At 42.1% G+C, this 26,839-nt stretch overlaps 1 protein-coding gene across 1 annotated transcript in view; it reads left to right on the top strand.

Moving 5' to 3' along the window:
* The window catches only part of THSD4 (thrombospondin type 1 domain containing 4), a gene marked incomplete at its 5' end in the record, with an annotated part of 116,786 nt that overhangs the window by 71,659 nt on the left and 18,288 nt on the right, over positions 1–26,839 (top strand). Inside the window, 4 exons of the mRNA XM_081337271.1 lie at positions 14,697–14,901; positions 24,105–24,280; positions 24,790–24,886; positions 25,983–26,213. Of these exons, the coding sequence (XP_081193397.1) occupies positions 14,697–14,901; positions 24,105–24,280; positions 24,790–24,886; positions 25,983–26,213 (709 nt within the window). The remainder of the gene's footprint in view (positions 1–14,696; positions 14,902–24,104; positions 24,281–24,789; positions 24,887–25,982; positions 26,214–26,839) is intronic.

Here is a 26,839-nt window from a genome sequence, read left to right as displayed (position 1 = left end):
GAATAACAGAGTTGGGAGGGACCTTGGTGGTCCTGCTCAAACAAGGAGACCCTAACGCTTACCTTCTCCGGCCTTGGGAGACTGTCGTGGCTGGCCAGGAGGCTAGTTCTGACAATACATCAAGTCAAAGGGTTCCGTGCCCTTCTCCGAGGAATTGACTTGGGCCCGTGGAGATACAGGATCCCGGGGTCTGGATGCTTCTTTATGAAAAGGGAAATGTGGCCACACTCAGCTGGGGGGCGGGGGGGGGAAAATATACCTCGATCCAGTGCATTGAGCAATTAAAAGCAGCTCTGTTTATACTCCGGCCTGTGGATTTCTTTGAAATTCACGATACCTTCCAATTTGTGGTTTGAAATGTCTCATTTTCTTTCATTTTTGGCACCAGAGACTCTTTTGGCACAGAGGTTACACTGTGCTCTTGCTTTCATAGGCTGTTCTGTAAAGAGGCAGTTTCTTTTGCTGATTTCTGTGCTTTAGCTACCTCTCTAGGTTGTTGGGCTGGCTGGGAACGCATCCTAAAAAAGGAATTTTTTTTAAAAAAAATAAAAAAATGGCAAAGACAAAAGCCAAAGACCAAATAGGTTTGCTGTTAGACTTGATGTCTCAGTCCCTTACTTTTTTCTTAGGGTCAAGAACCCACCAACTTTTTGGTATTTGAATTGTGGCCTTCTGTAACCCATATTTGGCCCAGGCTAACCATGTATTATGCTATGTCTTCTGCAAATGACAGGTTTGAAGCTGCATTTATGTTCTCACACGCCGTTCATGCTTCCAGCCCAATGTTTCCTACACTGACTTAGCAGCATTGACCTAAAAGAGTAGATCAGCTCCTCAGATTTACTACCAGAGACCTTTTAACTCAAGGTAGCAACCATATCTTTAATGCCTGTCCCCCCGGATTAATTATATTGGCCTGGCTGCAGCACCATACTCTAGATCAGGGGTGTCAAACTGCTGTCCCGTGGGCCGGATGCATCATAGCAAAACTGCGCCCACCCCATTGCCGGCAAGGGAAAAAAAGTTGTGATACGTCACAACACGTCACGTGACGTTGCAAGTTTGACACCCCTGCTCTAGATCCTAGTCTTCTCTTTCATGGATGTGCTGGGTCTTGTAGGACCACCACACATTCTCAGAAAGCAGACTATGGGAGAGGCCATCTTCAATGCTGAGCTCCATTTTCCATTCCTCAGTGTCTCCATTCCTCAGAATTCAGCCAAGGAAAGCTGAGCTGGTGGACCTCATCCTTAGAGAGGTGGGCTGGAGATCTCACTTCACTTGTAGCAAATTGGTCTTTTCTAACTAGCCACTCCAGCCAAACACCTATTTTGTGAATGATCAAGTCTCCTGCCATTGGCCGTTCCCATGACACGTCGTCAAAGCGTTCATTTCTTTTTCCCTCGGGAATTCAGCATCTTGAAATCCGCGAATGGAAGCCACAAATCCACGAATGGGTTGACACCCATCCCGCACGTTTTTCAATGGAAACGTTCTTTTGGTGGGATGAGTGGAGATCACCTTGGGTTTAGTGTGTTGTAAAATGAAAGGAAAAGTGAATCAAACAGACAGGGGGAGTTTTACAAATGTTGTGATTTTCCTCCGTCCTTGAAGGCAAGGTTTTTAAACTCTGTTTTGGCCAACCTCAACTCACTTCTTTCTTAGCTTTGACTAGGAACAGATGTGATCAAAGTCTTCTGGGTGTTTCCAAGCGGATGAGGTGGCTGTATGTGAAAGTGAAACAATATTGCAAACGTCCTAAAAAGCCATCCTGCACATTTTCAATGTGAGGTTGGGAAGCTTATATCTTTATGGCCTTAAGCAGGGAAACCATAATGATCTGCACAACATTCCCAGGAATACCACAACCATATGTTCAGAAATTATTCCATGGAAAGTATGCTATAAACCAGGGTTTCCCAACCTTGGCAACTTTAAGACCTGTGGACTACAACTCCCAGAACTCCCCAGCCAGCATTGTTGGCTGGGGAATTCTGGGAGTTGAAGTCCACAAGTGTTAAAGTTCCCAAAGCTGGAAATCCCTGATCTAAGCTGAGGTCATTTTCATCAGTATGGCGTTGGGTTGATAAGAAATGGCCAGTAACTAACCCTTTGGGTGAAGTTCCTCCAGTCCACTTTTTGTGTTTCAGTGTGTGACTTTGTAGTCCAGTGTCAGTGTGCAAGGAAGCTGTATCTCCAGGGTCTTCCATTGTGTACTTCCCTTGCAAGTGGAACCAAAACTTTTGCTGCCCAAGGAGGCGGCCCCACCACCATAATTTTAAAGTCCTTATCCTTCAAAGCAGCTGAGGACTGACTCATGATCATCTTGCCTGTCACCCATCCTCAAACCCTCTGAGATAATCAATACTTCCTCCAGCTTCCCAACCAAAGAAGGCTGAGAATGTCAATCAGATGATGTCCTACCCCAGATCATACCCCAAATATCTTGATAGGGATAGGAAATAAATTAAATTATTGGAGTTCCTAACTGGTGGTTCATAGCAGTTTTTTTATTACGGGAGCAATAGTTTCCATGCATTTTTCTGGAGCTTCCCTTTCCCTGTTGTCCCAGGATATCAATTTGAAGATCAATAATATTTCAGCACTGTTGTTAGGTTTTGACGTGCAATCCAAAGAGGAACAATTTAACTCAAATCAAGTCCAATCCAATGTTTATTACGGTCATACAGTAGAATAGCATAAAAACAATTTAAGGTTCTCAGCCTTTGAGAGAAAGAGACTGAAAGAAATTAAAGAGGGCAATTGAAATCCTTTCCTTTTTTCTTTAAACATAGACACACACACACACACAAAATGAAACAGATTTTTTTTAATGTGAAAAACACTGACTCTGGTATTCTTGGAAGTGTGAAACTTTAGCATAATAGGAAACATATGAAAATCAGCATTCAGGATTCTTTCAAAAACCTGTTGGCGATGTTTCAGCTGAATTCAGTGAATTTAGATTAAACTCTTCAATACACACCCAGATTCTCTATTTTTCTAAAATAGAATTACATTCAATCTATTTAAGCCAAATTTGCATCGCCCAGGACAAGGGATGGAGATGGTACATTTCTGCTTGTCTCCCCAAATTCATGAGCTTGATCCAGGTGACCAAGGAGAAAGCATTTCATGAATCTTCTCCTAACATTGTTCCTTAATTTGGGAGTAAGTTCTCTGGGGCTCAGTATAGTGTAACTCAAATGAAATACGTATAAACAATCACACAAGAAGATTTGTCCCAGACTGGGACAAATCCAGATGATCTGGCTATCCATACTTGAGTAGGCCAAGTCCAATAGTCTACCTTCAACTGTTTGGGGATGCTCGTTCTTAATACTTAAAGAGGGCAAAAGAATGGAGAGATTTACAACTACAATGGTTTTGCAAAGTTTGGTTAATTGGGGAATATTGATAGATTCAGGCTTCCTGGATAGATGGGCAGCCAGGATGGATGGATGGATGGATGGATGGATGGATGGATGGATGGATGGGGGAGGGAGGGAGGGAGGGACGGAGAGAGAAACTGCTTCTCTATGAGTTCCCATTTTGTAAAGAAACTGAGCATGCCCTTTTGAATACTAAGACAGGATCCTTGTCAAGTGAAGGGCAATTTGTCATCAATGTCTGCTTGATTTAAGTGTTTCAGCTTGTTGGCACTTTGTAGAGGAAAAAGTCCTCATATATTCATCATTCATGACAACTGAAGCCTCAGAGAAGGATGATTCACAACAAAGATTTGTGGTGGATGGGTAAGTGTGTGTGGCGGAGAGGGAGAATTGCCTTTGCAGACATTTGCTTTTGGTCAAGTGATTTTTCAATGAACACCCTAGAAAAAATTTAAAAAAATATTGTTTATAACCCCTTTTCTACAGGTAGAAAGTTGCATTTCTTAAAAACCTCCTCTATTGAAGACTAGACTGGGAAGCTTAAATAGACTCACTTCAAATAAAATAATCAAAATCCCACAGCAAAATGTTGTCAGGCAAACCACAGAGACATGTCCATAAAATCTACCAGGAGTTGAACTTGACTCAGAAGAGGGTTTATAGACATAAAATAACAATGAAGCAACCTTTGAGTTTTGTACAATAGTTTATTGGTACTGTTATTTGATACTGATTGACTACGTGCCAGCAAGTTGTTTTGACTCCTTGTGACTAGATAGATAAATAGACAGACAGACAGACAGATAGATAATAGATAAAGGATAGATAGATGATAAAGGTAGATAGATAGATAGATAGATAGATAGATAGATAGATAGATAGATAGATAGATAGATAGATAGATACTGTAGATAGATAGATAGACAAATTATTTGATAGACTAGTGCAAAAAGTGAGAGAAAGTAACTCTTAAATGGGATAAAAGGTAAAGGTTTCCCCGCACATGCGTGCTAGTTGTTTCCAACTCTAGGGGCCGAGGACGTCTCCGTGGTCATGTGGCCGGCATGACTAGATGCCAAAGGTGCACGGAACGCTGTTACCTTTCCACTGGAGTGGTCCCTATTTTTCTCCTTGCATTTTTTTTACGTGCTTTCGAACTGCTAGTTGGGCAGAAGCTGGGACGAGTAACAGGCGCTCACTCTGCTACGCAGCACTCGGGATTCGACCCGCCAAACTGTCGACCTTCTGATCGACAAGCTCAGCGTCCTAACCCACTGAGCCACCGCGTCCCTAATTATTTGATAGACTAGTGCAAAAAGTGAGAGAAAGTAACTCTTAAATGGGATACACAGCACTAAATTATTAAATTGTTGCCCTCTTTCCCCCTTTGTCCATCATGGGGGGATTTAATGCTGTCCCCCTAAAAGGAAACAACCAAGGAACTTTTATTGCATTTCTTTTTGCAAGCCACGGGCGTCTTTGGTCTATTTTCTTCTACTCTTCCTGAAATGAGGGGAAGGCAAAAAAAAAAAAAAAAAGCAGAGCAGAGCAAAAGCTCCATAATTTTTAACTGCAAACCCGATGAATTTATAGCCATCCTTCTCTAATTCTTAAGGCTCTGTTGTGGTCGTTCATTTTTGTCCCAATCTGTGCTGGAGAAAATTGAGTTTAATTTGTTGCTTTTTGTTTTGCCAAGTTATTATGGCATCTGGTGCAGCTGAAAGGAGGAAATGAGTCAAGTTTTGAACGTGGTCCCCCTTCTTCCATTAGTGTGGGTAGATCTTGGACTTTCTGCCTCCTTTCCCACAAGTTATTTATTAAGTGGTTGTGAAATGCAAGGGCAGGAGGCCACCCCATTCCATCTGAAGAAAGCCATGGATCTGATACATGCTCAAGAAGATTGGATCATCCGTTTGGTTTGCATTTCCAAGGGCCAGTAATTGTATTTTGAAATACCTCTTTGACCATTTTCCAAAGTTCTTCAACCTATTATTTAAGTGGGACATTTGCATTCTACTTTTCCTTTAAGTGGTTCCAGACAGTGTGCCTGGATCCGTTCCTTACTTTCTCAAGAGCCTGGTGGGAAATTGGGTATCAGAGGCATTTGTGAATATGATGGCTTCACTCTTGCTGGAGAGAATGAATCAGGAGACTTAAAAGTTATTTACAAATGGGTCAAAAACAGGGTAAGAGCAGACCAAGCTTCTTTGGAGGTTCTGTTCCATAGCTGAAGAAATGCTGGTCAGCATAAATGTCTCCTTAGTAGCCAATTATCTTTCTTCGCTTAGAAGCACTTGGGCCTCCAAAGAAGAATTGAACTTAAGGTAGAGGTGGACCATTGACGTTGGACTCCAATGGCAGAACCTCTAATTATCTTCTTGCCACCAATCATAGAAGAGAAGCTAAGAAGTTATGACTTCACACCAGAAGATGCTTTTTCCGCCTGCTTCCAAACCCCTTGTTGAACATGCTTTTAGAGAGAGATTCTATAGGAGATGACCAGGCTGGGCCTGAGGGAGGGGTCAAACATGCCATCAGTCTCGAGACCCTTTGTGCCCACAAGAGATCTAAGTCCAACCCACCTTGAAGATTAATGTCAAGCATGAGAAAATCAGAAAATCCAGGCAGTTCAAATGAATATGAATGTTTATTGCAAGCTTATGCTCTTTACAAGAATCTGTACTAATGGTCAAAGCAAATTGGCAGCAGATAAGAGTCAACGGAATTCAAGGTGGGGTGGACTTAAATCTCTTGTGGGCATGAAGGGATTCAAGACTGATGACTCGCTTGGTCCCTCCCTCAGGCTCATCTTGGTCATCTCACACAAATTCATGTTGAAGATGTCTATGGAGATTCTCAGTCATCCAAAGGTGCCCCAAAGACTTTTTTCAAAAGGCAAGTGGACTCTCTCTCTCTCTCTCTCTCTCTCTCTGTGTGTGTGTGTGTGTGTGTGTGTGTGTGTGTGTGTGTGTGTGTGTTTCCTCCTGAAGATGTTTTTCTTCTCATCCAAGAAACATCTTAAGTTCTGAAAATGCTTCTTGGATGAGAAGTGAAATGTCTTCCAGAGAAGGTCCCATTGCCATTTGAAAAAAAAACACCTTTGGGACCTTCATGCTGAAGAACACATGTTACCTGGGTGTAGGAGAGAAAATACTATTCATAATGCTTTGCACGTCTCCTCCTCCTGACGTCGGGAGCACTGCTACTCTTTTATCAAACAGCAGCCTCAGAAGCCCCTCGGCTTATAAAATGTTTGCTGTACAGATATTGTTCATTGTGCTGATCTGCCATTACAAGATTTGACATCTCTCCTCCAAAGTGCATTGTGGTTCAAAGACGGTGCCCGCCTAGTTGTCCTTGAACCCCTGCCAAATACTTTAGCTTCATGGAAGAGAGTGCTTGGATCAACACAACAGCATCGCAAATCAAGCTGGAGCAAGTTTACCGGCAGCGCCAAGACTTCCCACGTTAGCTACCGTGCGTGTGTGCGTGTGTCAGGAGATCAAGTTCGAGTTCGAGTTCGAGAGATCAAGGCACGTTGGAATGCTGTCATTCCTGTCTCCCAAGGCATTGTGACGATTAGAAATAGGACTTTTCCTTATCAATAATAATAATAGTAATGAAGCAAATCGCACCAAGCCACAGCAAGGCTCACCCAGCAGGCAGAGTCAACCTCACACAAGTCACAGGAGAGCCGAGTGTGTCTTGGAATGGGAACAAAGGCTTTCGTGGTTAGCCACAACTGATAATCGAATGTGGGTTTCCTATCCTGATGCAACAGAAATATTTCAGGAAGCTGAAGGTCTCCCAAACGGCTTCGGATGGGCCTTTTGGATTTGAGACCTGGTTTCTTCTGAGCGTTTGCAACCAGGCTGAAAGCAAAAGGGGCCTCGAGTCGCCCTTATCTGGCCTTATCGTGGAATGATAAGCATTTGGTTCCTCTTAAGGCTTCTCAGCGTTTCTTCTTTATTCCCAAAGAAGAAGAAGAAGAAGAAGAAACATCAGCCCTTGCCTGACATCTGGGCTCCAAATGTGGCCTGGCCATTTTTCTGCTTGGTCTTTCATTCCTGCTGGTTGAGAAAGAGCAATCAACTCTAGATAAGTGGAGGAGGGAGGGGGACATCTGGGTCCTTCACACCTCAAGGACTCTTTTTCCTCCTTTCCTTCTCTTCTTTATCTTGGCCAATGAGCACCCCTCTTGTCTTCCCGGAAATATTGCTGGACAAATTTGAAAACACTCTTTCTTTCTGTTTCTATGGTGTTGAAAGATGGTTGGTTTGTTCAGGACATTCTCCTTTAACAAAAGACACCGGAGAATTTGTCTTCTCTTTTCAACCTTCTCTTCCTCCTCCTCCTCCTCCTTTGCCTCCTCTCCTTCTCTTCCTCCATCTGCTCTTCCTCCGCCTCCTATTTCTTCTCTCCTCTTTCTCCACTTCCTTCCTTCCTTCCTTCCTTCCTTCCTTCCTTCCTTCCTTCCTTCCTTCCTTCCTTCCTTCCTTCCTTCCTTCCTTCCTTCCTTCCTTCCTTCCTTCTCTTCCACCATTTCCTCCTCCTTTTTCTCCTCCTCCTCCTCCTCCTCCTCCTCCTGCCTTTTCTTTTCTCCTTTCGTTTCTCCACCTTCTTGTACCCCTCCTTTTCTTCTTCCTTCTCCACAATCTCAGATTGTGCCGCTATTTTTTGAAAACAGAATTTTCTATTTTGGGCAAAGAGTTATTGTGTGTGTGAGAGAGAGGGCGGAGGGTGGGGGTGGGGAGAGAGACAAGAAAGGGTGTGTTCCCCCCCCCAAAAAAAAACCCCCCACAGATATACAGGCGCTTCCGGAGGGAACCTCCACATCGCCCACGTTGCGGAGCATCTCCTGGGAAGAAAGACCAGATCAGGATGACAAATGCAGGGGTGTTTATTGCCTGGGTGAAATTCTGCAAGATGGCAGCTATGTCAAAGGGGCAGGACTTGCATTGTGATGCTGCCCTTCTCATCTCACAGATTGTATCTATTTTTCTTCTGTTTTGTCTTGCGTTGTTCTCCTTTTTTGACTTCTCACACTTGTAGATCCCACCTGGCAGCTGTGCAGGGAGGTATTATTGCTCTTACTGTATTTCCGGTCTGCTTTTATGTGAGATTTTTATTGTCGTAGCTACTTCAGCTGGTCGCTGACCGTAAATAAATGCAATTTCAGTCTTGGAGATTTGGTCCCTTGCCTGTCACTACCCACCAGCCTTTTCCTTTCCCACCTTCTGAGACATTCACCAAGGATCTGGGGAGAGATTTCATTGCTCTGTGTTGATTTGAGGAGCCCCAGGTTGTGATTTGTGGCAGGAGAGAAACTTTTCAGCTTTATGACAGCAATTACGCTGCTGTGCAAAAACACCAGACCTGCCAGGAAGGTACGACATGAATTTCTAACCACAGATTCTAGCTATTTTATTACCGATGGAAGCAAGGGTCTGTCCAAAGGAGAGTGTGAAAAAAATGAAATCTGGAGATTTCAAATGGTGTGCGGTTGTTTTTTTTTTTAAAAAATTATGGGTAAAGTATCAATCGGCACGTATTCACAACAGTTGCAGCATCCCGGGCTCCTGTGATCACCATCTGATCACCATCTGATCAACCTTCCCAGCCGGTTTCTGAGAAGCAAAGTCAGTGGGGGAAGTTAAGCTGATTTGCTTAACAACCAAAGCAATAATAATAATAATAATAATTAATAATAATAATAATAATAATAATAATAATAATAATAATAATAGTGCAAAACTGAACGCAGCTTACTGAACAATCGTATCACTTAGCGACAGACGATCCCGGCCTAATCATGGTTATAAGCTGAGGACTCTTTGTATTTTACCGAGGGTGACATCTCCAAAGCAAGCTCCGTGCAGCTCTGCCACTCTTCTGGGAAAGGAGAACAACGATTGTGTGAGGCCACAGGGTGGGGACGGAGTTGCCAAGGAGCAAAAGCTTTGGACAAAGGTGTCAGTGCCCACCGAACTTTATGGCTGGAACGTACCACACTAAGTCTTGCGGGTCTGTCTTGAAAGGGCTTTCTCCCACTGTGCCCAGCATGAAATGTGCTCGTTCCTCTGACTCGGTTTCCATCAATCACGGCATGGCAATTTGGGGAAGGACGCTTCCTCTCTCTCCTCCCGAAGCAGCGTTCAAAGGAACAATGGTTGAAGGGCTGATTTGGAGCCCGAGGAGGAAAGTCAGCAGGAGACTTCTGTGTGAAAGTCTTCTGGAAAAGGCTGGCATCCGATGGCCGGTTGCCTACCCCAAAATCCCCAGCGTATGACTTTCCAGCTCCAGCCCTCTCCTCTTCTTTCGCAAGCCTGGAGGTTGCTGCTAGGTTTTTGGAAGAGATGGACAAGGAGATTGAAAGCAAAAGCTAATAGGCAGAATCTCGGAGGAACTGCAAAAAAGCCCCCCCCCCAAAAAACTTGTGTCTTTCCCAAACTCTTGGTGAGCCTCTGTGCTTCTTTGAAGAATTGAAATACGGCGGTCCCAGGAGAGGAGTCATGCATCTCTTAAGATGGGTTTGTGGGAATGTAGCTCACAGCCAACGAACGGACCAACCGACGTCTGATGTGTGCTGGGGTTTTTGGCAACAAGTGTTTGACTTTGTAGCCCTTACTTTGTTCCAGGAAGATGTGTTGGTTAAAGAGGGGGGGGGAAATGTGCAATTCCAGATGATTCACTGCAGATTATTTATGCTGTAAAGTGTAAAGAGTAAGGAGTTGTCTCTTTCTTATGTTCCACCCAATAAAGTTTTGGCACCGCAAAGTCATCCATTCATGGGACTTTACAGTCCACTGTCAATATGTCCTAAATCTGGATTAGTTTAGGGTATAATAGACTAATAAACACAACATATTTGCTCATCATTATTTTTGGCTTACCCTTTCCGAGGTTCATTTATTTAATTAAAAGATTTGTCGGGCTGCCCATCTTAAAACGCAACTCGGGGCAGCTCACAACAATCGTAAAAGCCTCAGACCACAAAGCCATAAACCATTGTTGAATCGTGGCTTAGCCTAGTGGTGCGAACCCAGGGTTTTTTTTGCTGTTTACCAGCGTGCAGCAATGTGTTCTTTACCATTGTGGTTACAACATTTTCTGGTTCCCATTTAAAGGCTGGAAATGGTCTTCCTTGCTCTAAGAACATCCCAATGCAACCTGTCTCTTGTGGAATCGGTACAAAATGCCAGCCGTGGAGGCTCCATAGGAAATGAGATCAAATGTTCTGAGTTATGTAAGTCATGTTTTTAAACTCAGTGGAAGGACATTTTTGCTCTTTGTGTAACTGTCTGCAGCTTGGCTTTCTGAAGAGTGATTTAATAGCCAGGAATAAAGGGGGGGGGACCCAGAAAAGCAAATTTTCTTGTCCTCCAGATGTGATCCAACTCTGAATCTTATTCTCTCCTGCCCACATGTGGGCTCTGATCTGCAATGAAGATGAAAAAAAGGACCAGAGGAGACAGGATAGCAGTGTTCCAACATTTGAGGGGCTGCCGCAAAGATGAGGGGAGGGGAATTGGACCACCATTTGTATGAGACGGTATAGGGTTTCCTGCCTGAGCAAGGAGTTGGACTAGATGACCTTCAAGGTCCCTTCCAAGTCTGTTATTCTGTATTGAGATCTCTGTCTCTATCCAACATAAATGGAAGCCTGCTCTTCTTGGTCTGGAAAATTCATTCTGAATTTTCATTTTTGCTAGGGGAGGCACAGAACAGGCATCTTGGTGCACAAATTCCAGGGGGATTAATTTTTCATCCATCCATGTACTTCGCCGAGGGCGAATAGCCCCTCGTTGATTGAGGAGACAGCTTGTTCGCGACTGCTAGCCTCACGCGGAAGTCCCTAATGAGTTTCCAGGGATGCCCAGAGTTTCTCTGGAATCACTTGAATGAGCAAATACAAAAAGTGCCCCCAAAGAGTTGGTGTTATTATTATTTTCTTTTCCAGATTAATTAGCGAAAGTTGAGCCAATCTTCAACCTCAACTCATTCCTTTCCCATTTCGTTTGACCTCCTGGAGGTCTTCCCTTCAAAACTCAACGTATAAACGCGACACACGGGCCTGTGGAAGAGAAAAACAAAAAGACAGAAGGGGTTAAACCAAGATTAATTGAACCTGCATAACTTTCTGAAATTAATTTGGAATTCAAGGGTTTCTCCTGATGCAAGAAATCCCATTTGTTCATTGTTCGTTGAATTTCCGCGTGGGAAACCAAACCCAGGGATCTCCTAGACCAAACTAAAATGGGTTTGTGTCCTCGGTGTGCCCCCTCCAATCCCTGGAGAGGATTCCTTTTTTTTTATGGCATGGGGTGGGAATCTGTTCTCCAATGTATCCATTTCATATCCTTGTCAAATGACTTGCATAAGATTATCAGAGGACTTGAATATTAAAACTTTGCATCAATATGATGAGCCAGTTTGGTCTAGTGGTTAAATCACCAGGCTAGAAACCAGGAGATGGTGAGTTTTAGTCCCGCCTTAGACCTGGAAGCCAGATGGGTGACTTTGGGCCAATCACCAGGAGATGGTGTGTTCTAGTCCCGCCTTAGACCTGGAAGCCAGATGGGTGAATTTGGGCCAATCACCAGGAGATGGTGAGTTCTAGTCCTGCCTTAGATCTGGAAGCCAGATGGGTGACTTTGGGCCAATCACCAGGAGATGGTGAGTTCTAGTCCCGCCTTAGACCTGGAAGCCAGATGGGTGACTTTGGGCCAATCACCACGAGATGGTGAGTTCTAGTCCCGCCTTCACCACGAAAGCCAACTGGGTGATTCTGAACCAGTCACTCTCTTTCAACCCAACTCACTTCATGGGTTGTTGTGAGTAAAATAGGAGGAGAAGGAGGAAGGTGTGTTAGCTATGTTCACTGCCTTGAGTTATCTGTAAGAGTAATAAAGGCAAGATACAAATAAATAAATATGATGTTGGCTAGATAGATGTCTGACTACTTCTGAGAGATCTCTTCCATTCTTTTTCCACACGGCTACTAAATTCTCAGGGCCAAGCAGCATCTTCTCTTATAATTACAGAACCTTTCATTTTTCTAGCCTCGCATTAACTAGGATGGATTGTTAGTGACTTTTCAGGTTTTGGAAGCATTTCCCCACTCATAGCTGGAGAGTCTTGTACTTGGGGAGAACCTCCTAATGAAGTTGCTTTATGAGTCCTTAAACCTAGATTTTGGGTTCTACTGAAATTTAGTTCTAAACCTAGAAATAAGGAGAAATTTCCTGACAGTACAATTAACCAGTGGAACAGCCTGCCTCCAGAAGCTGTGGGTGCTCCAAGACTGGAGATTTTCAAGAGGAGACTGGACAACCATTTGTCTGGAATGGTATAGGGTCTTCTCAGTGGTGGGATTCAAATATATGTGAACCACCGGTTCTCTGTGTGGATGCTGTTTCCAGAAGTCCATTCAGGGCCTGGGCAACAAAAAATTAGCTACCGGTTCTGCTGGAGTGGTGCGAACCGGCTGAATCCCACCACTTGTATTTCCTGCTTGAGCAGAGGGCTGGCCTAGAAGATCTTCAAGGTCCCTTCCAACTCTGTTATTCGGTTATTTCTAGATACCAAGAAGGTACTAATCTGAAAGAGGAGTCTTTCGTTTGGAAGGAAAGCGATGCAATTGATTCCTTTGAACTCTTCTTCCAGCTGGAAGAGAAGATCCAGCTTGAAAGATAATGCCTTGCAAAAAAAAAGAGGCTTTAATCTCTTCCAAGCCCTTGATGGAAAATCATCTCCTTTAACCTCTTTCCATCTTGGCCTGCATCCTTTCCCCCCCTGCCTTCTTCCTGTCCTGCTCCTATCATATCATCTGGTCACAATATATCCCCATGAAAAATGGAGGCAAACAGAGCCCTGTGCAACCCATTCTGTCATCCATCAAGAACTCGGCTTCTCCATTGTGGTGTAGGCTGATCTTTTTCTCTATTTTCAGAAACATTCCTAAGTGCTGAGCCTCTTGGAGCAGCTGCCTTTAAAGCCAACAGACAAAAAAAATCAACCTGCCAGAAAAATTGCTTTATTCTTCACCCCTAAAATTGTTTTGGCCAAAGGTCCAAGTCCAGCAATATTCCATAACTCATCAGAGTTATAAATATCTACTTCAGGCCATTGGAAGTCAAAGCTCCTAGTAAGGCAGCAGAATAAAAGAGTTTCTACTGTGTATCCACGTCTGGCCGAATGGTTGTCATATTTATTATTTTTTCAGTAGAACCAAGAAGTGATGACAACTTAGTGAATTCCATTGCTTTGAGAAGGGGGAGGGAATAAAGTCTGCCTTCGTTTGGGGAGTAAATTGCCCCAGTTGTAATTTCTTTGGATTCCATCAGGAAGGACTTTCTAAAGAACTTCCAAGCAAAGGAATCATTAACAAAAGCACTATTGTATTGCATTGTGTTGTGTTATATTGTATTGTGTTGAGTTCCATTGCTAAACTAGACTAGACCAGATTAGACCAGACCAGACCAGACTAAACTAAACCAGACTTGGCTTGACTTGACATGACTTGACAGATTTAACATAGCTAGCCTCTCCAGTGGACTCTGGGCAGTTTACAAAATATAATGTTAAGCCCTATAATACTAAATTAAAACAACAATATAAACAAAATGAAAGCTCAAACCAAAGAACCATTGAGACGAAGCATGACAGCATCTCCAACCCCCAATATGTTAACTCCAGTTTCCCAAGACCCCTCAGCGAACGGGGAAGATCTTGGGATTTGGAAGCAGAGACATTGTTCTCTTTGTCTGCACTGTGATCTCTTTGATCTGTAGAGCAATTTTTAATGTTTGCACATCTCCTAAGGTGAGCATTGTAAGTGTGGGAAGGGCTTCTCTTCATCCTAGTTGTGACTACCTGATGCTGAGACTGGCTACATCTTTAAATGCTTATAGAGCAGCCAGGCCTTTGGGGGGTCCACGGTGAGGAAGTGAAAAGATGCCTCCATATCACGATGATGCTTCTTAAATTTAACAGTACTTATCATATTAAAACTTTAAATTGACACATTCGCTGCCATTATGCTTCTCACAAGTGTTTGATGGGATTTTTTATTTCAACATAGGCTGGCAAATAATTTCATGCTTGGAAGGCCCTCAGAGGTCCCTAGACCACACTTTGAGAAAGTCTGATCTACAGTAACTTCTGAAATGCAGAAATAGAAACATGTTACAAGCTGGTGATGGGTCTACCCTGAGTTTCACTCTGCTTTCTTAAAACCAGTTCTGATGCATTCCATATACAGTGAATTGACCACTTGATTCTCTGTTTCCTTTCCCGTGACAGAGTATTGGCTGTGATGACTACCTGGGCTCCGATAAGGTGGTGGACAAATGTGGAATCTGTGGAGGGGACAACACAGCTTGCAGGGTGATCTCAGGAGTCTTCAAGCACAGTCTGACCAACCTTGGCTACCACAAAATAGTAGAAATTCCAGAAGGGGCCACCAAAATCAACATCACAGAGATGTCCAAGAGCAACAATTACCTGGGTAAGAAGTCCATCTCTCCCCAAAGAAGTCTTCTTCTAGTTGGGTGTTCTGTTGGTACTGCAGATGCCAGAATTCCCTATTCAGCCTTCTGGATTCCTGGGTGTGGTAGGTCCCAAGGGATTTGAAAGAAACCAGATTGAGAATAATTGTTTCTGGAGGAGGAGGAGGAGGAGGAGGAGGCATAAAAGCAAAAAAGAGAGCCAGCCTATGTTGGTTTGAGAAGAGTGCTGTTTTGAACATTGTTTGTTGAATGAAACCTTCTAGGAAGATTGTTTCTTCCTAGAAAGGACATCAGTCCAAACAAAGCTCATGAGATCACTTAAGGGTGGAAATTGAACCATTGAGTGAACACTCAAGAACAATAATAGGCTTCCTAAGGAGTATGAGATGAAGCCCAAGATGATGTATGAGTTAATACATGAAATGAACTAGAAGTGGAGGACCTGAAAATTGATCTGTGCAATCAGTTCCCTTTGGTAACACCTTCTGGGTATTTTTGTTTTTTTGTTTTTGTAAGAAAGCTTTTTGATGTGTCTTTTATGACAATATGTTTGAACATCAAAGTTGACCTCTTTACATCACTCTCCCTAGTCGCTCTACTGCTCCTGTTTTCATCTACTTTGTCTGAAATACAGCGGTGATGTAGTTGCTACCTAGACGGACATATATGAAAACAGGAAATACACTTTGCTTCTGATGGAAGCAAAATGTCTGGTAGTTAGCAGGATGGAGCAATAGTTTTGGGAAACTTCAACACTGGGAGATTGATCTGGTGCAGACAGGTCTTCAAAAACATCTACTAAACATTGGTGCAAGCCAAGCTGTGAAACTCTAGGGATTGAACAAGCCCTGAGAAACTGTGTGGGTTTTCTTCCCAGGCATGCCAAGGAGCGTGGTTCTTTTTTAGAACAGGAATGTTGCTATTTTTCTGCCCATGAAAATACCATGGTATGTTCAGTTTGAGGCAAGTCCTAAAAAGGAACATTATAAGAAATGCCCATCATCACCTTTTTACAAGTTCCCAGTCTTTTAATTTCTTCTGGTTCAGAGCTAGCTCCCAACGTCTTTAGCCAAGGAGCCTTCTCATTTTGGGCCAACTAGTAGTCAACTAGTTGACTATCTAGTTAAGGGTAAGTTTAGCCTTGAGATGATTGTATTTGTCAATTGTCTGAAGGGGTGTCACAATCTGCTCTTGATTATCCCAGAGTACAGGACATGAGATAACAGATTAAAATTCTAGGAAGGCAAAGCCATTCAACAGTTGAACCAATTATGAAAGATAGATGATGATTCCCCTTCAGTCAGAGTCGTCATTGATGTCTACCATCCTTGCTTTAATGTGGATTCACGTTAATTCACCTTTTTTGCAAAAAAAAAAAAAAGTTAAATGCCTTCTCTGTGCTTGTAGAATAATTTTTGGCTAAGCTCCCCCAACCCGATGAAAAAAACCCCAAACGTTATTCATTCTCATATTCCTTTGCCCTACTCCAAATTGCATATCTCCACATGTTACTCAACTCCAACTCCCACCATCCAAGGCGAGTCCTGCAAGGGTGATGGGAACTGTAGTCCAACAATATCTTCTGCCCCATGGGTTAGGTATCTCTGCGGCATTGTACAGTGTATTTATTGCCTCTGTCCTGTCGCAGGTCATGTGCTGGGCAGATCTCCAATGCCAGTTGGAGGAGGAATGCTGTGATTTGGATGTTACTGTTTCTCTAAACGTAATGTTAAGCTCAGCTCCTGTGTTTGTCTTGCTAGGTTTAGGAGGGGATTGGATGTGATACTTGAATCGGTTTGCGACTTTGTGGTTTGTTTGATCTCAGTGCTCAGTTTGGAGGCTGTGTTGTTAGCTTTGGTTTGGTGTGTTCAAAAGTCCCATCTCCACCAAAGGTGGAGTGGAATAAACAAAATAACACATCAGTAAGATGTGTTCCTGCATGTGGTAACTTAGCCAACACATTTTGTTGTCTGAAAGCAAGGGGTTGATTATTCAGCACCTGAGACAACATCCTTTAAGCTATCCGATCAATGCTTCATTAACTTGAAACAGACCATAAAATTAACACCAAGGATTGTTCTTTTTCACCAAAAAGCTAAATCTTTCCTCATCTGTCAAAAAGAGGTAAAAATGCCTTTTTAAAAGCTGAGATTTAGGCATCACTGGCCCAAAGGCACCCTGCTGGTTTTGTGTCTGAGGAGGAACTAGAATTCACCATCTCCTGGTTTCTAGCCAGGTGCCATAACTATTACACCAAACTGACTCTCTTTGAAGCATATTGCACTGTAGTTTGTACTGCAGATATATAGAATATCTACTTCCAAATGCAGAAATGATTTTTTTGATACTGCTGTTTAAAGAAAAAAAAAACCAGGAGAAGAATTGTGTGAAAAGCTGTTAATATTTTTCGTTCAGTTTTATTTAGGCATGAGCTAAGTTCAGTATTTGGATGAATTATTTGCTTAGCACATGCTAAGGAGTCGGCCCTAAAATGATTGTGGGAAAAAGCCCACAACTGTGTAAAGAAGGCATTTGGAAAAAGCCTAGAGCTATATTTTTATCTTGGGTGAGACCCTACGTTGCATCGCGATTAACTCTTGCAGCTGGCATCTGCTTAGCACTTGGTCATGTTTCTCCCTGTCTTCCTTCTCCATTTTGAAATATTTCCCTTGAAAGAAATGATGAATAAAAGCAGAACGGAACCTTTGAACGCAAATCTATAGTTACAAGGAGCAAGCAAGTGCACAAAGCAGCACATTCCAACAAAACAGAGTATTTGTCCTTGGGGAGAGGATCGTTGGTTGACTGTTTAGTTGGAAAACATCAATGAGTTTCAGGTTTCGTTCTTGGCCACAGTGGACCTACTACTCACAACCCTTGTATATTTTGATCAGCCAGCTCATGTATATGTATGTAAAGTCAGCAGGGTATCTGTTTGTGGTAGGAGAAGGCATGCAAAAATCAAATAAAGGTTCTTAGAACTTGGAAAAGTGAAGGAATTGGCAAATGGATATCTAGGAGACATAACAATCAAGGAGAATTGGAGGAAAAGATATCAAATCATCCAAAAAAGGTCACTTCCAATACTATTCCATCAAACTCTTTCAATCTGGATCTGAAAGGCCCAGCCCAACTAGGTGTTGTAGATCAGAACATATCTCCATCCTTTATTAGTTGGCTGAAGGAAAACTGAAATTAGAGAGCTAGGTTTGGGTTCCACCAAAGTTTCAAGTGAATCCTCATCAGGACATTGACTAGAGAAACGTTGACGTTGATCTTCTTGGCCAAGAGATAAAGCTCAAGTGGAGAGCCCAACCAAGCTTCAGCATTGTTCCCAATGCTGCGGGGTCCCATTGCTAGTGCAGAAGAATGACTCAATCTTGTGCATGATTGACACACAAGCTAAACCTATTTCAGCTGTGTGAAGAATACATTTGGAAAAGCCAGGAGTTGTATTTCTGGCTTGTGTGAAAGCCTACACAGAATTACAATTAACTCCTGCAGCCAACATGCATTTTGAATGTGGAGGGTGTGCTTTCTTGTATAATCTTCATGCAGCAAAATAATTGGGGTGGACTGCATTGATATGTTCCAGTGAGACTCTTAATTCATATCAAATTTCTTTGAGATTTCTTAATTCATATTTCTTAATTCATATCAGCTCTCTTAATCTAAATCAGATTTGGATTATGTGGGGAAACAATGATGTTTCTAAACTGTGAACATGGATTTATTTCTTTGCCTTCTTCCTGTAACAAATAATTGGAGAACTTTTGCCAGCAAACTTACATATTGGGTTAGAGAGTTGATTAAAGACACTTTCCTGAGTTTCTGGGGAGAAGAACAGTTAAAAACCCAACTTGTGTGTTCTCAAATTTTATTCACTGTTCTTCCCTTATCTTCCTTCTTCAGAAGTTGCCAACATGATTAAAAGATCAGTTTTCTGCAACCCCCTTTTGTCCCCTGCAACCTTTAATCATGCAGGCTATTAGCTGGTAATTTTAACCTCTCCCTATTTCAGCGTTTGCTTCTGCAACAGAACATGGCAGGTTTTGTTCTCTCTGTCTGAGAAATTCCATGCTTTATTACCAGAAAGGGTTGAAATACTTAATAAAAGCATACAAAAGGCCCAGCCTTTATTTGCAAAAACAATTATCTCATTTTTACTATTAAGTTGATGGAACTCAGAGCATCTTGTGCCAAGCCCAAAGCAATGAAAAAGACAATCAAGTTAAAACTCTCCCAAAGAAACTGGAACCCTACAATTAATATTGAATCAGGCCTTGACAAAACACTGGCCTGTGTTTGTTTTGGAGTCAAGATCTGGGGCTGGATGCTATCTGTCTTGATTACTGGTCAATAACTAAGAGAATGAGGGCAATGCTTCATACTGGAGGAGGAAGGGGATACATTAGTGACTTTGCTGTGGGTTCTGCATTGGTTCTCAAGATGTGGTCTATAATTCATTGATTGTTTTGTGCCATTGAGTCATTGTCAGTTCTTCACCCAATAAACTGATTTTCTCCAGGACACATTGTCCCACCCATCGCTACTGTCCATCGATCTGCCTATTGGTCATCCTCTTCTACTCTTTCCTTCACCTTTCCTAGTTTTACAGCCTTTTCGGTCTTCACTTAATGTCTCTGAAGTAGGACAATTTTGGTCTTGAGTGAGACCTCTGGGTTGATTTGTTTGAGGCTGTCTGAAGATCAGCAGACCTATTTCAAGCCATTGTGATCTGACACCAAGCTATGGTTCTACTGAGAATAATAAGTGGACTAAATCCAGTCTCTTTGGAATATGGCAAACTATACTCAAATTAGTCTCCAAATAATAGATCTGGAGACAGTGGAGTCCCACGGAGAAATAAAACAAGCTTGTGGCTCAAATGTATGACATGGGAGAAACTTTATAGCTCTCAAAACTCTGAAGGAACTCTAAATATGGGAAGCAGCTAGAAAGAGCTTTCTGAGGGCATCAGGGATGTGCCAACTAGACTCTTAATTTGTATGCTAAATCCCACTTTGACTGTGTCCAGCCTTACTGTGACTCTTTACTTTCTCAATAAAAACAGTTTAATCCTTCTTGTGAATTTCTTAAGCTCTTCCCTTGAATTATGTAACGAGGCAAGGCGACTGATTTGAGATCAAGGGCCTTTTTTTTTCCCTGTAGAGAAAACTTGCAGGAGAAGTAATATTGTATCCTATGGATAAAGACTTCAATTAAGTTAGCTTTTTTAACGGCTTGATTACAGTTTAAAAATAGAGCTGCATTTCATTGGATTTAACCATTTGGCTTCACCTAAATGCAGCTTTTGAGTCCTGACACATTTTCAGTTAGCTTTTTTTTGATGATCCCTTGTAGACAACCTGAAACTTTAATGATGTTCAGGGACAGTTTGCCCTGTCTGGTGTCCTCCATCTTGAATTGTGAATTGTGTTTCTCAGAATAGGAGCCACCACACATCTCTAGAGCCTGGAGAGAAGAAGGTATACAAGTGATAACGTCTCCTACCTCCAAATGTCCTGCTATTCCTTGGAGGTTGCTAGGGTTGACCTAAGACAGAGTGATGTGTCAATGTTGGCTCAACAAGGTCTCTCCTTCTCTTCGTCTTCCTTCTTCTTCTTCTTGAATAATGCCATCACCACGTTTCCCATAAGGTGCATCCCGCCTAGTTTTTCCTCATCCTCATTCCTGAATTTTGGACATGACCTCATCCAGATTCAGTTTCTTCCTGGGCTAGTCAGTTGTAGATTTCCCAAGTAGACCATCCCTTTTCAGTGCTGGTCCTCTCAAGCAGCTCTCAGAAGAAACTCCCAGGTTCCAAAAATGGACTGCACTCCATTCAGTGAAACAGACATTTTTCTTTGCAAATATTTTTAAGACCCAACTCAGAACATGTTTTAGAGCTGGAGAGGCATCAGCCAAGTCCCTCGGTCCCAGCGCAGCCTGTGAATTTAGTTGGATGAAATGACCAGATCAGAAATTCATATGCCTCTGTCTGCTTAGGAACCATCCTTAAAAGATCACCTCTATTCTTCCCATTGTTTTTATGTCAGGGTGCCTTCCCATGCTTTTCCTGATGCTCAGAAATCAGATGTTGTCAGGACAGGACTAAGAGTTCCTTGAAGAAGAAGGGATGAAGCTTAGTCAACAAAATATTTCAGGGATTTCCAAAGCAGATTCAGACTATTGTCTTCTTCTATAACAAATTTGTAATAAGCATCTTTTGGGTGGAAATGAAGGTCCAGAGAATATTTTGAAGGTGATGGACCAGGATGAACTTTCGTAGAATAAAATCAGGACAACCCACTTAATAACTGCCCTGCTTAGCAATGTGAAATTCTGATCCCCATTGTGGCTGTAAATAGAAGATTACTTGTATTTATTAACACCAATATTGCAGAAAATTTTATTGGGAGTTTTCTAAATTCATTGGCTACCTCTCTTTGGAAGAGAGTTTGCCATATTCTAAGCATTCAGCCTGTCTCCTCCCTCATTGCAAATTGGGCTTACAATCTGAAAATTCAACCCGTCTTTTCCCCAGCATAGTTACTGCTGTAACAAGAGAAAAGAGAATATGTTATTCAACATTTCCCCTTCTCCCCAGCGTAAAAACTCACAGAGGGTTTTGATTTGAACACTGTGAAATGGGAATTCTCCATTTTGCAGGGTTTAGCAGTTTTACCACTCAATGAGCCAGAAAGACAATGGTCTGCCCCTTGAATAGTTCTCATGCTGTTCAAATATCATTTCCCCCTCCCGCCTTGGCAGCTTCCCATTCATAAAAAATGTCTTTCTCTCTCAAAAGCCCATTTCCAAACAATGTAGACATTGCGTTTCTCAAGAAATCAGCTGGTTTTCCTAGAATTTGTGGCGAAGGGTAAGTTTTCAGAAATGTCCTGCTGATTCACTTGTTGGAAAGCCAGTGTTTAAACGACAAGAAAGAATCTGATGATAGTTTAATCTGCTAAGGGACAAAGCTCTTCTCTATGGCATTCGTTGCTCTCGCCTCGCCAAGCTTTCAACACCTTATTTGTCTCTTTAGGGCAAGCATTTCTTTTGTGTAATCACCAAATTCTGAAAAGTGCAGGTTTCAAGGGCAAGCACACCCCTCTCTGTTGAGGAATGTTGGGGTCACGTTCAGGTTTTGAGTTTGCGATTTGAGTCCGAGTTAAGTTTTTCCATATTACCGAAGAATGCACAATGCAAAGCAATCCGCAACAATGTGGAATACAACAGCAGTTTAAGAAAGCTTTTGATTTTTTTAAAAAATTAGATAATCAAATATATTTGCCCAAATAAGCAAGAATAAGCAAGAAGACCGTGATGCAGTGCTGGGAGAGGGTGACTGACAACGAAGGAATTCTGTGCCCCTGCAGTCATTATTCTGTCAATTACAGAACATTTCATTCTCATTACCCATTTTTCTGGGCGGCTCAGAGGATTTAAAAACGAGCCAGAACAAAAGTAGGGAATTAGTTTCCTTGGCTGTGCATGGTATTTTCAGGAGTCTAGGGTCCAAGTTCAAAGTTCAAAGGCATCAATAATCTTTCCATCCCGCTTTAACCAAGTCCAATTTTGGCTTCCATAGAGACTCATGGGGAATACCATCGCTTGCACGATTCTGAGATTGCACGATTCAAGTTTGTTCATGCTACTTTATGTCTCAAGATCTGCTTTTCTGGGAAACATCAACTTGTAATTCAGATGGAATGAATTTTGGAAGCCTAATAAGTGAAGGGAAAATTGCAGGCTGAGTGATGCAGGGGGGTCTCAAAAGGAGAATTAAGGAAGGGAGATGAGAAGTATCTAGAGATAGTTTTACTTTTGGTGGTATCTGGAGACTTTCTCATACCATTCAACACAAGTTCAGAGAAACCCTTATTTCTTCCCATTTTTCCCCCTAAGTCTGTCTGAAATGAACTTCAGATCCAAATATTTGAAGAGAACCATTTGCTGATTGCTGTTGACAAGCTTAATTTGTGAAGACTACACAACCAGATGTTGAGCTATGTTCTGGCTTTCAGATACAGAACATCTCTGCACAATTTCATTATTAATTTTTGAATTCTGGCTGCATAAGCATGCATACACACGTCCCTATGTATCTAGCATTGATTTAAAAGGCTTGTCACTGTACTGAACGTAAGTGGCAATTTGCAGATAATAATCCCTGCCCTGGAAAATATGCTATTCCTCCTTTCCTAACATAAAATTAGAAGAAACAAGAAATAGGGCTATGGGTTTATCCTATAGATGAAAGATGCTGTTTTTCCCATGTCAGGGACTGAGATATACAGAAAAGAGTTTCAGTTCATGATTTTATCTTCCAGAGATTTGGTTTATCACCAGAAATGCCCAAAGATTTATTTCAACTTTCACTAAGAAGTGATTCAATTTAAAGGAATGTGGCCTTAGAAAGACTAATTGAGAAAAACCTTTGAGACCTTCAAGCAGAAATATTTATAGTTTTACTATAGAGGACTCAAAACATTTTCTTTGCATAGTATGTGTTGTACCAATATGGTTGTGCTTCTATTTTCTCTTTTTCTGATTCCTGGTTCAGCTGCTATGACAATGATGGAAGGATCACCCATGGTCCATTGTAGCTGTCCTACCACTATTGAAATCCCTGTGCTGAAATGAAGAAATTTCATCAACGACCCATCAAGAAATGCATACATGATGAGATCCATAATCTCATATCATGATAAGTTTCCTGGGGAAATATGTAGAGTTGTGCAAAGTTAAGCAGAGCTATTTAAAGGGAAAGATTAGAGATACTGGGCAAAATCAGTTCACTAGATTTGCCTTTCCCTGTAAGCACCTTGCATCCAAGAAATAGTTGGATCCAGCCTTGTGGGACAGAAGAAGGCAAAGCTAAAAACAGTAGAAATGGTAAAGTGTCAGTACCATGGACAGTTCACAAGGGATGATAGTAGAAGATATTATTCTTACTAAGGTCAAACATCTACTCTACTTGAAAGATTGTGGCTCATGATTATGCCATTGTTGAATCCTCACAACCACAGGGAGGGATTTTCTATGTGACCATCTACTACTAATTTGTGCTTCAAGTGTCTCCCAATGGGACACTCCTCACCGCTGTAACTGTTCACCTGGCTATTTATTATTACTTTCTTTAATGCTTTACTTTCTTTTCCTTTCTTTTGTTGTTTTCACCTGGTTATTCCTACAGCACTACGGAGTCGATCAGGACGTGCCATTATCAACGGGAACTGGGCAATTGATCGACCTGGGAGATATGAGGGAGGAGGAACGATGTTCATCTATAAACGGCCCAATGAGATCTCAAGTACTGCCGGGGAATCCTTTTTAGCAGAGGGCCCAACCAATGAAATCTTGGATGTCTATGTAAGAACTGAAGATTTCAGATAATAATATCATTTCTTTATTGAACCAGAGGAACCCTAACCCTTAACCATTAGAAGTTGGGAAGTCATAAAATAGTTTTTTAGGTTAATTTTCCATCTGGATAGGCTGAGAGACCTGAGCCAGCATGTGTGCATGTTTATTTATTTATAACCTTGTCTCGGATGGATAAATTTATTTATTTTTATTTTATTTTAGTTATTAAACTTAAATGCTCAACATCTCTGAATTTGAGAGGGGACAGAAAAATGTGGAGATGAATAAAGCCACACCTTTTTATGGAGTTAATGTCCCTAAGAACACCACCAGGGATTTGAATGACTGTTTTGCTTAAACAACTAAATGTCCAGTCCCAACTGTGGTTGCTAAACACCTGTAGTTTAAGTCTTTCTGTGGAGTGGGTTTCCTGATCTGGTCCAGCTGGTGGGATGAACTGGGTTTGTGCGTCAGAGTCAACTCAATGAATTCAAAGGTTCTTCTTCCTTCCGCAGATGATTCATCAACAGCCCAATCCAGGTATACATTATGAGTACATTATTCCAGGTCCCAACACCATCAGTTCTCAGGTGCCTCTTCACAGACGGCCAGGTAAGAATGCGGTGATTTCCTCAACCAATCTGATTACTTTCTCTTGATTGGCAGGGACTTCTTAAACAAGGCATTTTTTCCATCCTTTCAATGGCAGGAAATGGTTCTCTTTGATGCATCCAGTAAAACTATCTTTGAAAGCAAAGCATCACATTTGTCCCACGGGGGCTTTTTCAAAAGGCAACTGGACTTTGTTTTTTCCTTGAAGACATTTTGCTCCTCATCCAAGAAGTTCCTTCACAACGGGATGAGAAGCGAAACGTCTTCAAGGAAAAACGAAGGAAGTCCAGCTGCCTTTTGAAAAAGCCCCTATGGGACAACTGTGACCTGGGTGGTGGGGAATCTCCATAAATATCACAGCGTTGCTTTTAGGGTACCCCAAACTTGATAGCTTTATCAAAAGATTATTTAAGAGGCTCATCTACCTGCTCAGATTACCAGGTTTAGTTTCTTTAGCTTTTCAAAGATTGTTTGTTTGTTTCACCTTCACTCCTTTAGAGAATTAAATGCTTCTGAAAGGTCATTCTGGACATTTCTGCACAATTCTCTACATGCAAAAGGAAGGGTATCTTTATAGATAAAACAGATTTTATTCATGGAAAATAAGGGGGGGAATAGAAGGAGGGGAAAAGCCTATATATTTTTTAATTCTACCTAAAATCTCAGGGCATTTTCATAAAATACCAAATTTTTGGGCAGAATCAAGAATGCGATTTTTTTTTCCTCACACCAATTTTTCTCCCCTTAATTTCCAGCTATTTAGCTTGGCGCGTTTCCCATTGTTGCGTCAGTTTTATTCACACCAGGATGCTTTAACTGAATGCTCTGTGCTATTGCAAGATTGGTCGAAGAACAAACGTTCAACTTTTCAGCCTGATTAACAAATAGGATATCTTTTTCTAAACAGTTCACGGCCTTTGCGTCTTTCAAACCATCCTGGTGCTTTGGGGTTCACTGCTACAAGAAACCTCTGAACTTATGTAGTCACCCCAAGTCCTCAAGGCTTTTTTGGGGGGAGGGGGCTTTGTATTCTAACTGGCTCATGGCTGAGAAAGGCATATTTCTTCTTGTGACGTGAATGACCTCGTGTGCCTAGGGGAGCCATTCAATGGCCAACTGGATGTGACAGAGACCATGAATTATGAGGAGGAAGATCTGCATCAGGAGACAGGCAGTCACCCGAGGCAACCCGGGATGAGTCAGCCTGGAAGATTTCCTTCCCAAGTTCCAGACAACCAAGTCCCGGTCGGTCAGCCTCCGAGACGTAGCCGGGAACATAACTGGAAGCAAACTGCAACAACTGAATGCAGCGCTACCTGTGGGAAAGGTTTGTAGTGACGGACTCGCAGATTTGACCCTGGGAAAGCTTGAAGGAGGTGGAGAATTTAGCTATTGATTAATTTATTTATTCAATTTCTATAACTGCCCATCTCTGCCAAGCGATTCTGGATGGCTTATAAGTCTAGAATTCTAAAATAGTTAAAACAATGAAAACAGCCAGAAAAGAAATACAAAACAGCAGCCAAGATAGTGAAACAACTAACAGTAGGATCAAGAAACAGGGCCCTGAGCAGATTCTGATCCCCATACCCTGGCAGGTAGCCAAGTTTTTAAAGCCTTACGGAAGACCAACCAGATTGGGGCAGCAAAATACTGTCAGTTCTCTCTCTCTTAGTACTTGGGACATCTTCAAGGCCTCCCAATGCCAGCTGTCATTTTCCCCTCCAGATCATCTCAGTTATTGAAGCTTGACCTCAGGAGGAAAAAAATTCAAGAAATTCTCTGCTGGAAAAGTTTCCTGGTGGTGTAACTCCATCTGAAGTTTAGGGCTTCCTAGAAACATTTTTATTTTTCAGACCTGGGGTGAAGGAACCCCCTCCTGAGTCCAGGCCATGCACGTTGACCGGGTCTTCCTCCATTTTTCTTAGCCGAGGGTCTAACGCTTGAATGGAA

This window comes from Vipera berus (genome assembly GCF_964194415.1).
Source record: "Vipera berus genome assembly, chromosome: 12".
NCBI lineage: Eukaryota > Metazoa > Chordata > Lepidosauria > Squamata > Viperidae > Vipera > Vipera berus.
Note: the sequence above shows the minus strand (reverse complement) of the source record. Positions and strands in the feature narration are given on the sequence as shown.